This window comes from Nannospalax galili, unplaced genomic scaffold (genome assembly GCF_000622305.1).
Source record: "Nannospalax galili isolate Female #2095 unplaced genomic scaffold, S.galili_v1.0 scaffold693, whole genome shotgun sequence".
Classification (NCBI taxonomy): Eukaryota; Metazoa; Chordata; class Mammalia; order Rodentia; family Spalacidae; genus Nannospalax; species Nannospalax galili.
The window spans coordinates 1,250,032-1,262,001 of NW_008332653.1; the positions used below are offsets into that span (position 1 = coordinate 1,250,032).

At 41.3% G+C, this 11,970-nt stretch overlaps 1 protein-coding gene across 1 annotated transcript in view; it reads right to left on the reverse strand.

Annotated features, from left to right (window-relative positions):
* The window catches only part of Lix1l (limb and CNS expressed 1 like), a 48,271-nt gene that overhangs the window by 15,514 nt on the left and 20,787 nt on the right, over positions 1-11,970 (reverse strand). Inside the window, 2 exon segments of the mRNA XM_008827599.3 lie at positions 5,361-5,501; positions 8,895-9,058. Of these exon segments, the coding sequence (XP_008825821.1) occupies positions 5,361-5,501; positions 8,895-9,058 (305 nt within the window).

Here is an 11,970-nt window from a genome sequence, read left to right on the forward strand (position 1 = left end):
ACCAGAAGGGCAAGTAGTGGGGAATGGCTGGGGATGCCAACAACACAGCAGACAGTAGCAGGGATATCAGAATATAAGGGCTCTAGTGGGGGAAGGGAGGCTGTGGGAGGGTGCCATCTGGGAAGTGGGTGTATAGTTGAATAGGATGGTTTGAGTTGTTCTGTGTGATATACACCCATACACAAAAAAATCAACAAATTTTTAAAAAATGTATTATGCTTGAGGAGGAAGCATGGAAATTTATGTCATGTAAATTAGTAGAGGTGATAAACATTATCACTGAAATCTACCCGATGACTTTATAGACATACACAGGCACCAAGGATCAAAGTGCAACCGATTATGACTAGTAATAATCAGATACGTACAGATTAGAGATGCATGTGCTGACATCTCAGTAGCAAAAACAATGAGTCTTTCTGCAAGGAACAATATATTCTAAAATAAAGTGGAGATCTTTTTTAAAGGTTAAAAACTCATTCAATTTTATGTCTTACAGGTCTTATACTGAGTTCAGTATTGTATGACTTTATTCAACAGTGAACCTAAAAATTTTATAGCCACTTTTGAAAGAGAAGTGTCTTTGTTCTGTAAGCTGTTAATGAGTATGTTAAAACTGTAATGAAATCCTTCTTCTAAAAAAAAACAGAGGGAATCATATTAACTGAACAATTATACATATAACTAGCTCAAGGAATATAATACATTTCTAGGCAAGGTTTATCTGAGAATGTTTAGTCTTTGCCCAAGCTTTATCTACGTAGCAAATGATAATCGAAAGTACCAGACTGGTGGAACTAACCTTCTTGGATGTTTAACAGCCATACATTGAGGCCTATACTACTCTGGTCAAAGGTACTTAAAGGACAGTTTTTGCTTCTTGCCCTCCTAGGTCGACTAGTTCCAGGGAACTACGAGCATCCCACAAAATGTCCTGTAACTGTGGTGAGTCACCTGTCCTCTTGATCAAGGAGGCCGTGGAGACCCCACCAGATGGACTTGAACCAGCGTCCAGTCTACAAAGAGGAGCATCAACACAGAGGAAACATTTCCTCCATGCTTCCAAGCAAAGCCATCCATGGTGGAGCAGGACCTTTAACTTATCTTCACATAGAACCGGTGAAAGAAAGGAGCCAGGGTCTCTTCCCAAGCCCATGTGACCCCTGAGGAACAGATCCTCAAATGGCCTTAAGAGTAAAAATAAATTGGTTTATCTGGGCCAACTGTAGGGTCTTAAACCCCCAAAAGGAAAGTATAACCAAAGATTAAAGGGGTCAATATAATTTTTTAAGAGCCCATATGTATAGCTAAAGGCTACATAACAAGAAATAATGCCAGACAGGAGATACCTTTGAGTTGTTGTCCAGGATGGCCCAAGAGACTCCCAGACAGTAACCCAGAATAGAACTGGGAAAATGAACAGCAGACCCCAATCTTATCTAAGGGAATATTGATAACTGATTTATGTTAGATGAGGAACAGCTGATCTTCCTAAAATAAGGCACTCTAGATAGGCTGACTAGACTAAGCGGATGGACAAGCACTGGGGAACGGCTGGGGGCACTGACAACACAGTGGACAGTAACAGGGATGACAGGGATGACAGAGTATATGAGCTCAAGTGGGGGGTGGGGGAGGCCATGGGAGGGTACCATTTGGGACGTGAGTATATAGATGAATAAGATTGTTTGGAATGTTTTGTATGATATACACACAAAAAAACCAACAAATAATAAAAAAAAATGCGTTCAAGGCCAGCCTGGTCTACGTAGTGAGTTCTGGGACAGCTGGGGCTACAAGGAGACCCTGTCTCAAAAAGACCAAAAAAACTTAATTGAGTTAGCTATTGCCTCATTATCCATAGTATTTTTGTACATTTTGACCCTTTTTAATATAGTTATATACATTCTGTTGTTAGTTAATTCTCTTTATTTGTTCTACTTCCATTGCAATTCTTCTCATTTTTGTGTGTATATATCACACAGAACATCCCAAACCATCTCATTTGACTATACACCCATCTCCCAGATGGCACCCTCCCATCACCTCCCTCCCCCCACTAGAGCCCTTTATATTTTAAAATGAAATGGAGGTCTTTTTTAAAGGTTAAAAACTCATTCAGCTGGGCATGTTGGCACATGCCTGTAGTCCCAGCACTCAAGAGGCAGAGGCAGGCGGATCTCTGTGAGTTCAAGGTGGTCTACATAATGAGTTCCAGGACAGCTCGAGCTACAGGGAGACCCTGTCTCAAAAAAGAAAACAACAACAAAAAAAAACCAACTCATTCAATTTAATGTCCTACAGGGTTTATACTGAGTTCAATATTGTATAACTGTATTAATTCAACTGTGACCCTAAAAATTTTGTAGCCTCTTTTGAAAGAGATGTATCTTTGTTCTGGAAATTGTTATTGAGTGTGTTAAAGCTGTAATGAAATGCTTCTTCTAAAAAGAATGAAAAGATGTATGGTAGATAAATACAAGATGTGATCCTCTTACAAAAATGAGCAGAAAAGCTAGAGGGATCTTAACTGGAAGGAAGGAAAAAAGTAATCTTCAAAATTGGGCTGTAGGTCTGTGTTGCAAGCAGGTATTTCATTATTTCCAGTCATTGTCCAATGCGATTCTTTCTTCAACATTTCTCAAGCTTTTCCATTCCATGATGAGGCTCATATAAAATAATGATCATGAGGGAGGCATGGTGGCACACATTTTTAATCCCAGCACTGGGGAGGCAGAGGTAGGCAGATCTCTGAGATCAAGACCAGCTTGGTCTATATAGTGAGTTCTAGGCCAGGGGTGGATATAGGGAGACCCTGTCTCAAAGCATAACAACAACAATAATAATAATTACTAATAATATCTGTCCAGTCAACTGGCTCTATACAGGAGCCTTGGCAACCACTGTGACTTTGGGCAGAAGAGTCCATCTGCTCCAGGCTTTGCCCAGTCTCATGTGAGCTAAGGGGGTCAAATAGAGGCACACTTGCAACCCATCTGGAGTATAACCAGGATCTACCACGTTGGGAACTTTGGCCTCATAGCATACATCTATACCTTACATCCAAACCAAGACTATTCATCAAGTATCTTTTAAAATTTTTTAACATTTATTTGTGTATATATGTATGTGCACACACGCACATGCCTACCACAGTTGTGTTCTGGGGCTGTGAGGCTTGGCAGAGAGACTTTACCAGATAAGCCATCTTGTTAGCCCATAACTTTAAACAACTAGGCCTTGGAGAGCTAAAATGGCTCAAAGGATAGAAGCACTTGCCACAAAAGCCGGATGATGTGAGTCTGGTGAAGAGATTCCATGGTGGAAGGAGAGAACCAGCTCCCAAAAGTTGTCCTCTAACATACACACACACCCCCCACACGGTATGGCACCCCCTCCACACATACTCATATACAGATACATCATACATGCACATACACACACAAATAGTTTTTGTGAGGACCTAAAAGCCCCACCTTGCATAGGTGTGAAAGGAAGTTACTTGGGGCGCAGCCTGGCTTGCTTTGAAAGTCTGAAGAATACTTCCGCATGATCAGCCCATGACCATCCTTAAGATATACCCTGGGGGGGGGGGGGGGGGTTCCGGGTGCCTTTTTAAGCTTTGGAACACTTGCAAAAAAAGAGTCTTTGCCTGACTAAGACTCCCCGTTGTGTCTGAGTGTCCCTGGGTAATGGGGGCGGCGTGGGCTGGCAAAACGGCGTGCTTACTCATCCCCAATCCTCACCTCGCCAGGGGTCGTGGGTTCAAACCCCGGCAAGTTTTTACAGGATTTTTTTTGTTTTTGTTGTTCTTTTGAGATATGGTCTCTTTGAAGCCTCTGTTGACCTGGAACTCTGATGTAGACAGCCTCTGCACTACAGCCGGGCATGGTGGCACACACCTTTAATCCTAGCACTTGGGAGGCAGAGGCTGGTGGTTCTCTGTGAGATCGAGGCCAGCTTGGTCTATATAGCAAGTTCAAGGCCACCAGCTGTGGCTATAAGAAGACCCTGTCTCAAAAAGACCAAAAAAAAAGAATATTGGCTGCTCTTACAGATGACCTGGGTCTGGGTTCAGGTCCCAGCACCCATATGGCAGCTAACAACCATCCTTAACTCCAGTTTCAGGGAATCTGATGCCCTCTTCTGGCCTCCATAAGTATTGCACTTATACACATAAAATAAAAATAAATGCATTTAATTTTTTTTTAAAAAAAACTAAGACCAGGCATGGGAGTGTACACCTTTTTTTTTTTTTTTTTTTGAGAAAGGGTCTCCTTGTAACCCCCTGACTGATGTCCTGGAACTCACTAGGTAGACTAGGCTGACCTTGAACTCACAGAGTTCCACCTGCCTCTGCCTCCCAAGAGCTGGGATTAAAGGAGTACACTACTGCACCTGGGCTGTAGCCATATTCTTAACCACTAGGCCATCTCTCTTGACCCTAGAACTCAAAGGTTTTTTGAGGGGGTGTTGTTTGTTTGTTTTTGGTCTTTTGAGACAGGGTCTCCCCGTAGCCCCAGCTGGCCTGGAACTCACTATGTAGACCAGGCTGGCCTTGAACTCACAGAGATCTTCCTTCCTCTGCCTCTCCAGTACTGGGATTAAAGGCATGTGTCACCATGCCCAGCATCCATTTTCATTTTGTAAAAATCCCGAAAATTCCATAAATTAGTACCAGTGGGATAGTTCATTAGGTCAAGACACTCACTGCCAAGACTGGCAACCTGGGTTTGATCCCCAAGACTCACATGGTGGAAGGAGAGAAACAGATGGACCCCAAAAGTTGTCCTCTGACCTACACACACACACAGACACACACACACACACACACACACACACACACACACGGTGGCATGTACATGGCCCCCCATAAAATAAATGTTATAAAAAAATTTAAGTCCATAATTTTTTTAATTTATTTTTATTTTATGTGTATAAATATTTTGCCTGCATGTATATAAGTGTACCCATGTCATGCCCATGGAGGCCAGAAGAGGGTATCAGATCCCCTGGAACTGGAGTTAAAAACAGTTGTTGACTGCCATGTGGATGCTGGACCCAATTTGGGTCCTCTGCAAGAGCAGCCAATGCTCTTAACTTCTAGCCATCTCTCTAGCCCTTAAGTCCATAAACTTTGAATTAAAGGTATCTAGACACCAAAGAGACAAAATGAAAGAGAACAACAAACATATAAACAAAGAAATGTAGACATAGTATTAAAGATATATGGAACACATGACACAAAAAGAAATCAATAGAGAATAAACAACAGAAGCGCAGACAGAGGGAAAAAAGAAAACATCATGGGGTTTCCCAGCTCTCCCATCCCCGCGTCCTTCCAACTCCAGGTTACTTACATTGAAAGATGCCAGGGCCTCAGAGACACTCTTCTCAATAAACTCATCTGTAATTCTTCGGGAAGGATGTTCATTAAACACAGAGTTCATCAATGCAATCTTCGCAGCACTTCTCCGGGCCTCAGCTTTTGTAGGGCAAAACTAGGCAAAGAAAGAGTGAGAGTATGTGTATATGTGCACCTGAGAAAGAAAGGAAGAGCGGGATACAAGGCATCGTAGGGAGAAGACATCAGTTGTGTTCAACAAAGTTTTTACTGTAAAATGGCTGGATTGTTTGGAAACATAATTTGGATTCAACATCCTGAAGTCATTAAAGAACTGTAAACAACTGTAGCTCATACCAAACTGAATGCAGCATAAGGAAGGCTGCTGAAGTCAGCATATAACCACTGGACATGAAAAATACCTCCATTTAAACTGTCAACAGAACTAATTACTCAAAGGCCAGAAGGTGGCCAATTTGTCAGAGAACTGTATCTTGTTCTCTTGTTCTATGGACAGGCAAGGTTGTTTGAATGCTGCTAGACAACCCAAGATTAGAACAAGACTGTGTCCAGGCTGTTCCTGCAGAAGTCTCTTTTCTGTTACAAGCAGCCATCACGGACTTCACTTTTAGCTGTGAACAGGCATTTTCCCAATAAAGTAGCAAGCCAAAGAAGCTATCTCACTAGGGTCTAAATATAAAAAAATCACACCCCCCCAGTGAGAAACACAAGAGGATAGCTAAAGGAAGGAAAATTAACCTGAGGAAAATTCATAAAAACAAAACAAAAAAACCCAACTCCCTGTTTTTAAGTTGTAACCAACATACAACTTAGTTAGGGCAAGTCTCATTTTCAGAAGTCTTAGATCATTCAAACTTCAGATCCCAAGCCCCCATAATATTCTATTATAATTAGTCTTTATTGGGTATTGCAAAGGCCTCTGTACCCTTTATCATTTATGATTAAGATTAGAGAAAAGGAAGTGATGTCACAGCTTTTAAAAGACCAGGATGTGTTTGTTACTTAACTATCCTCATTATGAATCATTCCTGATTTCCTTTAGTAGACAGTTTCCTCTGAGGCAGCATATGGAGCTTGCTACATAAATGCTGAGGCCTTGCTTCTTCAGCTTCTCTAATTTCACTTTATTACTAGCCTGTTAAACACTTTATTCCATAATGCTGTTTCTAAAAGAGGCAGCTGTGAAGAAAATCACCAGAAAAAAATTCACCTGAAAAAGTAAAATTATAAGCGAAAGCAGGCCAAGTCAGATCATTTCATTTGCAGAAAATAATCGATATCAAATCAATAATTCAGTTCAGTTGTGAGCCTCATTATAAAATTCAAACCACTGTTAACATTGTGATGAGGTGGGAAGTGGAACAGTGTTATTTTATAAAAAATGGGCTAATGACAGAATGGTAGCCAGCACCTTTAATCCTAGCATTCAGGAGGCAGAGGCAGGCCTTATGAGTTCAAGGCCAGCATGGTTTACATAGTGATTTCCATATATATAAAAATGAATTAATGAATTAATTTAAAAAAATAAATAAATGCTTAAGTGTTAATAAGAACTTCATTGCTTTGGCCATTAAATCTCTGCCTGAAGTCACAAATTTGAGGACTAATCAGTTCAGAGCATTCTGACAAGTATCTGAAACTCATGAGCTCACAGAAGAAACTCAACAGCACACTTTTCTTCAGCCTTCAAAGACTCAAACCCCTTTTGAATTTGAGCATTTATGTTTATGCTCTTTCTTAGTGTATCAGACTATCAACACACAGCCCTTGTTCTAATCTAGCTTCCATTAATGCATTCCAGCTTCCTGCCACAAAAAAAGTGCCTGTTACACAAACATAAGGACCAGAGTTGGGATTCCTAGAACTCATGTTAATACTAGGTGAATGTGGCAGCCCACTAGTAATTCCAGCCTTGGAAGTGGGAGATAGGAGATCCCCAGAGCAAGCTAGCTAGCAAGATTAGCCATATTGATCTTGGTGAGCTCTGGGTTTCATTGAGAGACTATACCTTAATGAATCAAGTAGAAAAGCAATTGAGATGAATCTTGATACCAACCTCAGGCCACCACAGGCAGATACACATACATGCATCTGCACCTACACACAGCACATGAACATACATGCACACACACAGACCAAGACAAAAACAGACACAATCTCTGGTATGTTTGGAGAGACAATCAATTACAATATGTAATAAAGAATGATATGGTTGGCGAAGGTCAAGGCGTTACAGAAACAGATAGCAAGGATTCTAACCTTGTCTAAAAGTTATATGATCATATGAAAACTGAACAAAGGTACTATCCTCTTTAAATTCCTATCTGAACTCTAAATTGACATTTTGGAAGACTGCCTTCCTGTCTCCAATATGTAAAAAACCAAATCTTGATAATACTCATACTAGTCTATAATAACTCCACACTACCCTATAACAGGTGTTATTCTTTTCATCATCATAAGTCTTTCATATAATTGTAGAATGTTCACAGCAGGAAAGTAACCTGGGTGCTAAGGATATAGCTCAGTTGGCTGAGTGCTTGCCAGGCATGCAGGAGGCCCTGGGATCAATCCACAACATTCTGTAAACAGACATGGGAGTGCACACCTATAGTCTCAGATTCTCTCTGCACTTGGGAGGTAGAGACAGGAGCATCAAATGCTCAACTTCATCCTCACCATAGTGAGTTGAGGTCAGCCTGGGCTACATGAAACCCTGACTTTAAAAAAAGAAAGGATATAACCTATATTCTTCACATTGCAGATGGGGAAACTGAAGCCAGATGAAGTTACCTGATTTGTCCCACTGGCAGTCAGGAGTAAAAGAATTTGAATCAACTAACTCTACACTGTTCCCAACACACACAGTCTGCCCTCTTTAATGTCTTAGAAAACATGAACACTGCTTTCTTTAGCAATTTGCCTATGAATAAGAACTGGGGTAGGGAAGAAATATTCTAGATCCTGGGGAAGAAATGGCACGAAGTTGGAATGCATTGATGGAAGTCAGATTAGAGCAAGGGCTGTATGCTGATAGTCTGATACACTAAGAAAGGGCATTAGCATGACTCAAAATCAAATGGGCTTGAGTTTTTGCAGGCTGAAGAAACATGTGCTAATGAGGTTCTTCTGTGATCTCATGAATTTCAGATGCTTGCCAGAATGCTCTGCCAAGAAATGACTAGTCCTCAAATTTGTGACATCAGGCAGAGATTTAATAGCCAAAGCAATAAGTTCTTATTAGCACTTAAGCATTTATATGTTTAAAATTAATTGATTAATTTTTATTTTATGTGTATGAGTGTTCTGCCTGTGGGTATTTAAGTGTACCCATGTCATGCAATGCTCTTGGAGGACAGAAGAGGGCATCGGATCTCCTGGAACTGGAGTTACTGACATTTGGCCTCCATGTGGGTGCTGGGAACTTAACCCAAGTCCTTGGCAAGAACAGTCAATGCTTTTAACCACTAAGCTGTCTTTCCAGCCCCTTAAGCATTTATCTTTACTCCTGCTGCCTTAGAACTCTTACCTGGAAACTTCCAAAGCAACTACCCCCAGGCAGAGTGACATAACAGACATAAGGAGGGCTGTTGGAAGGAACCATCTCATATACCACCAGAGCTCCATTCTTCAGGTCAGCTCCACGGGACTGCTTCATCTGCCAGAACTCCTGCAGTGCCTCCACCACATTCACTGCAAAGCAAGGAGAGGGACTTAAGTTCAACAGAGAGGACACCTCCAAGTTGTGCTGTATTTCAGTTCTATACTCAGTCCCTCAGCTCCCTATCACCATTTAAAAACATTTAAATTAGTAAACCTGACTGGGATTAACCAGCATCCCAGAGTGGGCCTCCCAGGCCCCCTCCCAAGCCCCCCCAGTTCCCAGCATGGGAACCGTGGGTCACATGAATGAATGAAGGAAGGAACAGTGAAAGATGGGCAACAGTAAAAGTTTCTGGACATGCTACAACCAAAAATTTAACTCCAAATCAAATGCTAAATGAATCCAAGGTGTTTTGGACAGTGCTGCATCATGCAACTGCACTGCAGCCTTGGTTCTGACCATATTTGTCACTGCGAACATGGCCATGCCCCAGTGCCACAAACACCTCAGCTCAGATCTAAGACCACTGCATGTTATGAACTACAGTGATTTTGCTGTAATAGTAAGTTTTCTGCTCTTATAGAAACACAATGGTTTAGTTATGGAAAACAAAGACTTTTAATATCTTCCTATCATCATTCCTCAGCATGTGTCAAATGTGTGTCTTGGGATTGTATTGTGTTACAATGTTTGGTTTTAAAGGTTGCTGTTTGAGTTACTGACCTGACTGAGTTTCATTTTAAAACTGGATAAATAGGGCCAGGCATGGTGGCGCACACCTTTAATCCCAGCACTTGGGAGGCAGAGGCAGGCAGATCTCTGTGAGTTTAAATTCAGCCTGGTCTACATAGTGAGTTCCAGGACAGCTGGGGCTACAAGGAGACCCTGTCTCAAAAAAAGACAATAAATAAATAAATAAATAGGGGCTGCCAAGATGATTCAGCGGGTGAAATGCTTCCCAATCAAGTCTGGCAACCTGAGTTAGATCCCTGGAATGCATGTAGAGGTGGAAGGAGAGAACAGACTCTACAAAGTTGTTCTCCGACTTCCACATAAGTGCCATGGCATGTGCCCACCTCATTCATAAATAAATAAATAAATAAATTTTTTGGTGTGGGATTAGAGCAGGGTTTTCAACTGCTTCTGAAACGGCCCTAAACTTACTTTTACCATTTTGTTCTAAGCACCAATATAAAGGCAGCATTTTCAGCAATGATGATTACAGAATCAAAATATCAACCCACTCTGCAAAATGTTTAAGACCCTCCATGTCCTGCAGTATCAAATACCCAGCCAAGATTTAATTTGTTATGTAAAAGAAACAAGTGCATCATCTCATTAGTATGCAAATTTGCTTTCATCCTTAATAAATGGTAAAACTATAAGTACAGTAAAGATCTGTTTCATATTTTATCTGTGTGCTAGTGTATGTGTGTAGTTGTGTGTGTGCATGTGAGTGTGAGTGCACATTTATAGAGGTCAGAGGTCAACCTCAGGTGTTAGTCCTTGTCTTCTACCTTGTTTAAAGCAGGGTCTCTTGTTCATCACTGCATATGCTGCTAGCTGGCCCTGAAGCTTCTGGGTATTCTCCTGTCTCCATCTCCCATCTTGCCACAGGGACTGGGATTACAGATATGTGCTACTGCATGTATCTGGCTGTCTCTGGAGTCCTGAGATCTGAACTCCAACCCTCATGCTTGTGTGCAAGTATTTTACCTACTAAGTCATTTCCTGAGCCCTAAAGAATTGTTTAAAAGGGGCTGTTTTAAATGGACTGGAGAGATGGCTCAGCAGTTAAGACCATTTACTGCTCTTCCAGAGGACCTGCGGTTGGTTCCCAACAACCACATGGTGCTAACAACCATTCATAAATCCAGTTACAGGGAATCCAACTCCCTCTTCTGACCTCCACAGGCACTGTGTGCACATGATGCACTTATATACATGCAGGCAAAACACTCATACACATAAAATAAAAATAAATAAATCAAAAAATTAAAAAGAATTGGTTTAATATAAACTTCTTTATGATTTATCATCAGTAAATGTTTTAATTTGTAAACCTATTTTAAATACCTATATGCTCAGGGTTAGATAAAAATTTCTTGGGCAAAAAGGGGTGTGGCTAAAGGAAAAAGTTTAAGAAGCCTTACTCTATTTCACTTTAACTAGTCTTAGACACCAAAGGAACATAACTTAAATATCAGAGGCAGAGTCTCCAAGGTTAACAAACAATAAAGTACAAGTAGATTATTTTACAACTGGTCAGCTGATGTAGGACAGTAACAACCATCACAACAGTAAGCAGTTACCACCACATTCACTGAGCACCTTCTGCATGTCAGGCCTTTCCTTAAAGTGCTTTACCTGTAACAACCTTATGAAGAAAATACCTTTTCATCCCCATTTTACAGATGAGGTAAATAAGGCATAGAGGGTTAAATAAACAGTCCAAGGTTATGAAAACTAGGTTACAGAGTAAGAACTAACTCAGCTGGGTGTGGTGGCACACATCTGTAATCCCAGCCCTTGGGAAGCCAAGGCAGAAGGATTAGGAGTTTAAGACTGTTGGGGGACCCTCCTGCTAAGGTTGTAGTCCACCATGTCCAGATAGCTCTAAGGAGCTTGGCACTGTATGGAGGACTCCCTTTCTCAGCGGGGGCTTCCGGCTCTCTGCCTGACCTTATCTGGAAAGTGCCTCCAAGCACAGATGCCTGGCCTTATTTGGAACATGACCTTGGCATAGTTACCTACAATAAACTGACCCCAGGTTTTTTCTATATGATAATTGTGCATTGCCCTATAGCCGGATGATAGGATCCTCCTACCACATGTAAATAAAGCATACTATGAACACCTATCGCCCTTTCTCACTTCCGGCTCTCTGCCTGACCTTATCTGGAAAGTGCCTCCAAGCACAGATGCCTGGCCTTATTTGGAACATGACCTTGGCATAGTTACCTACAATAAACTGACCCCAGGTTTTTTCTATATTCTATAT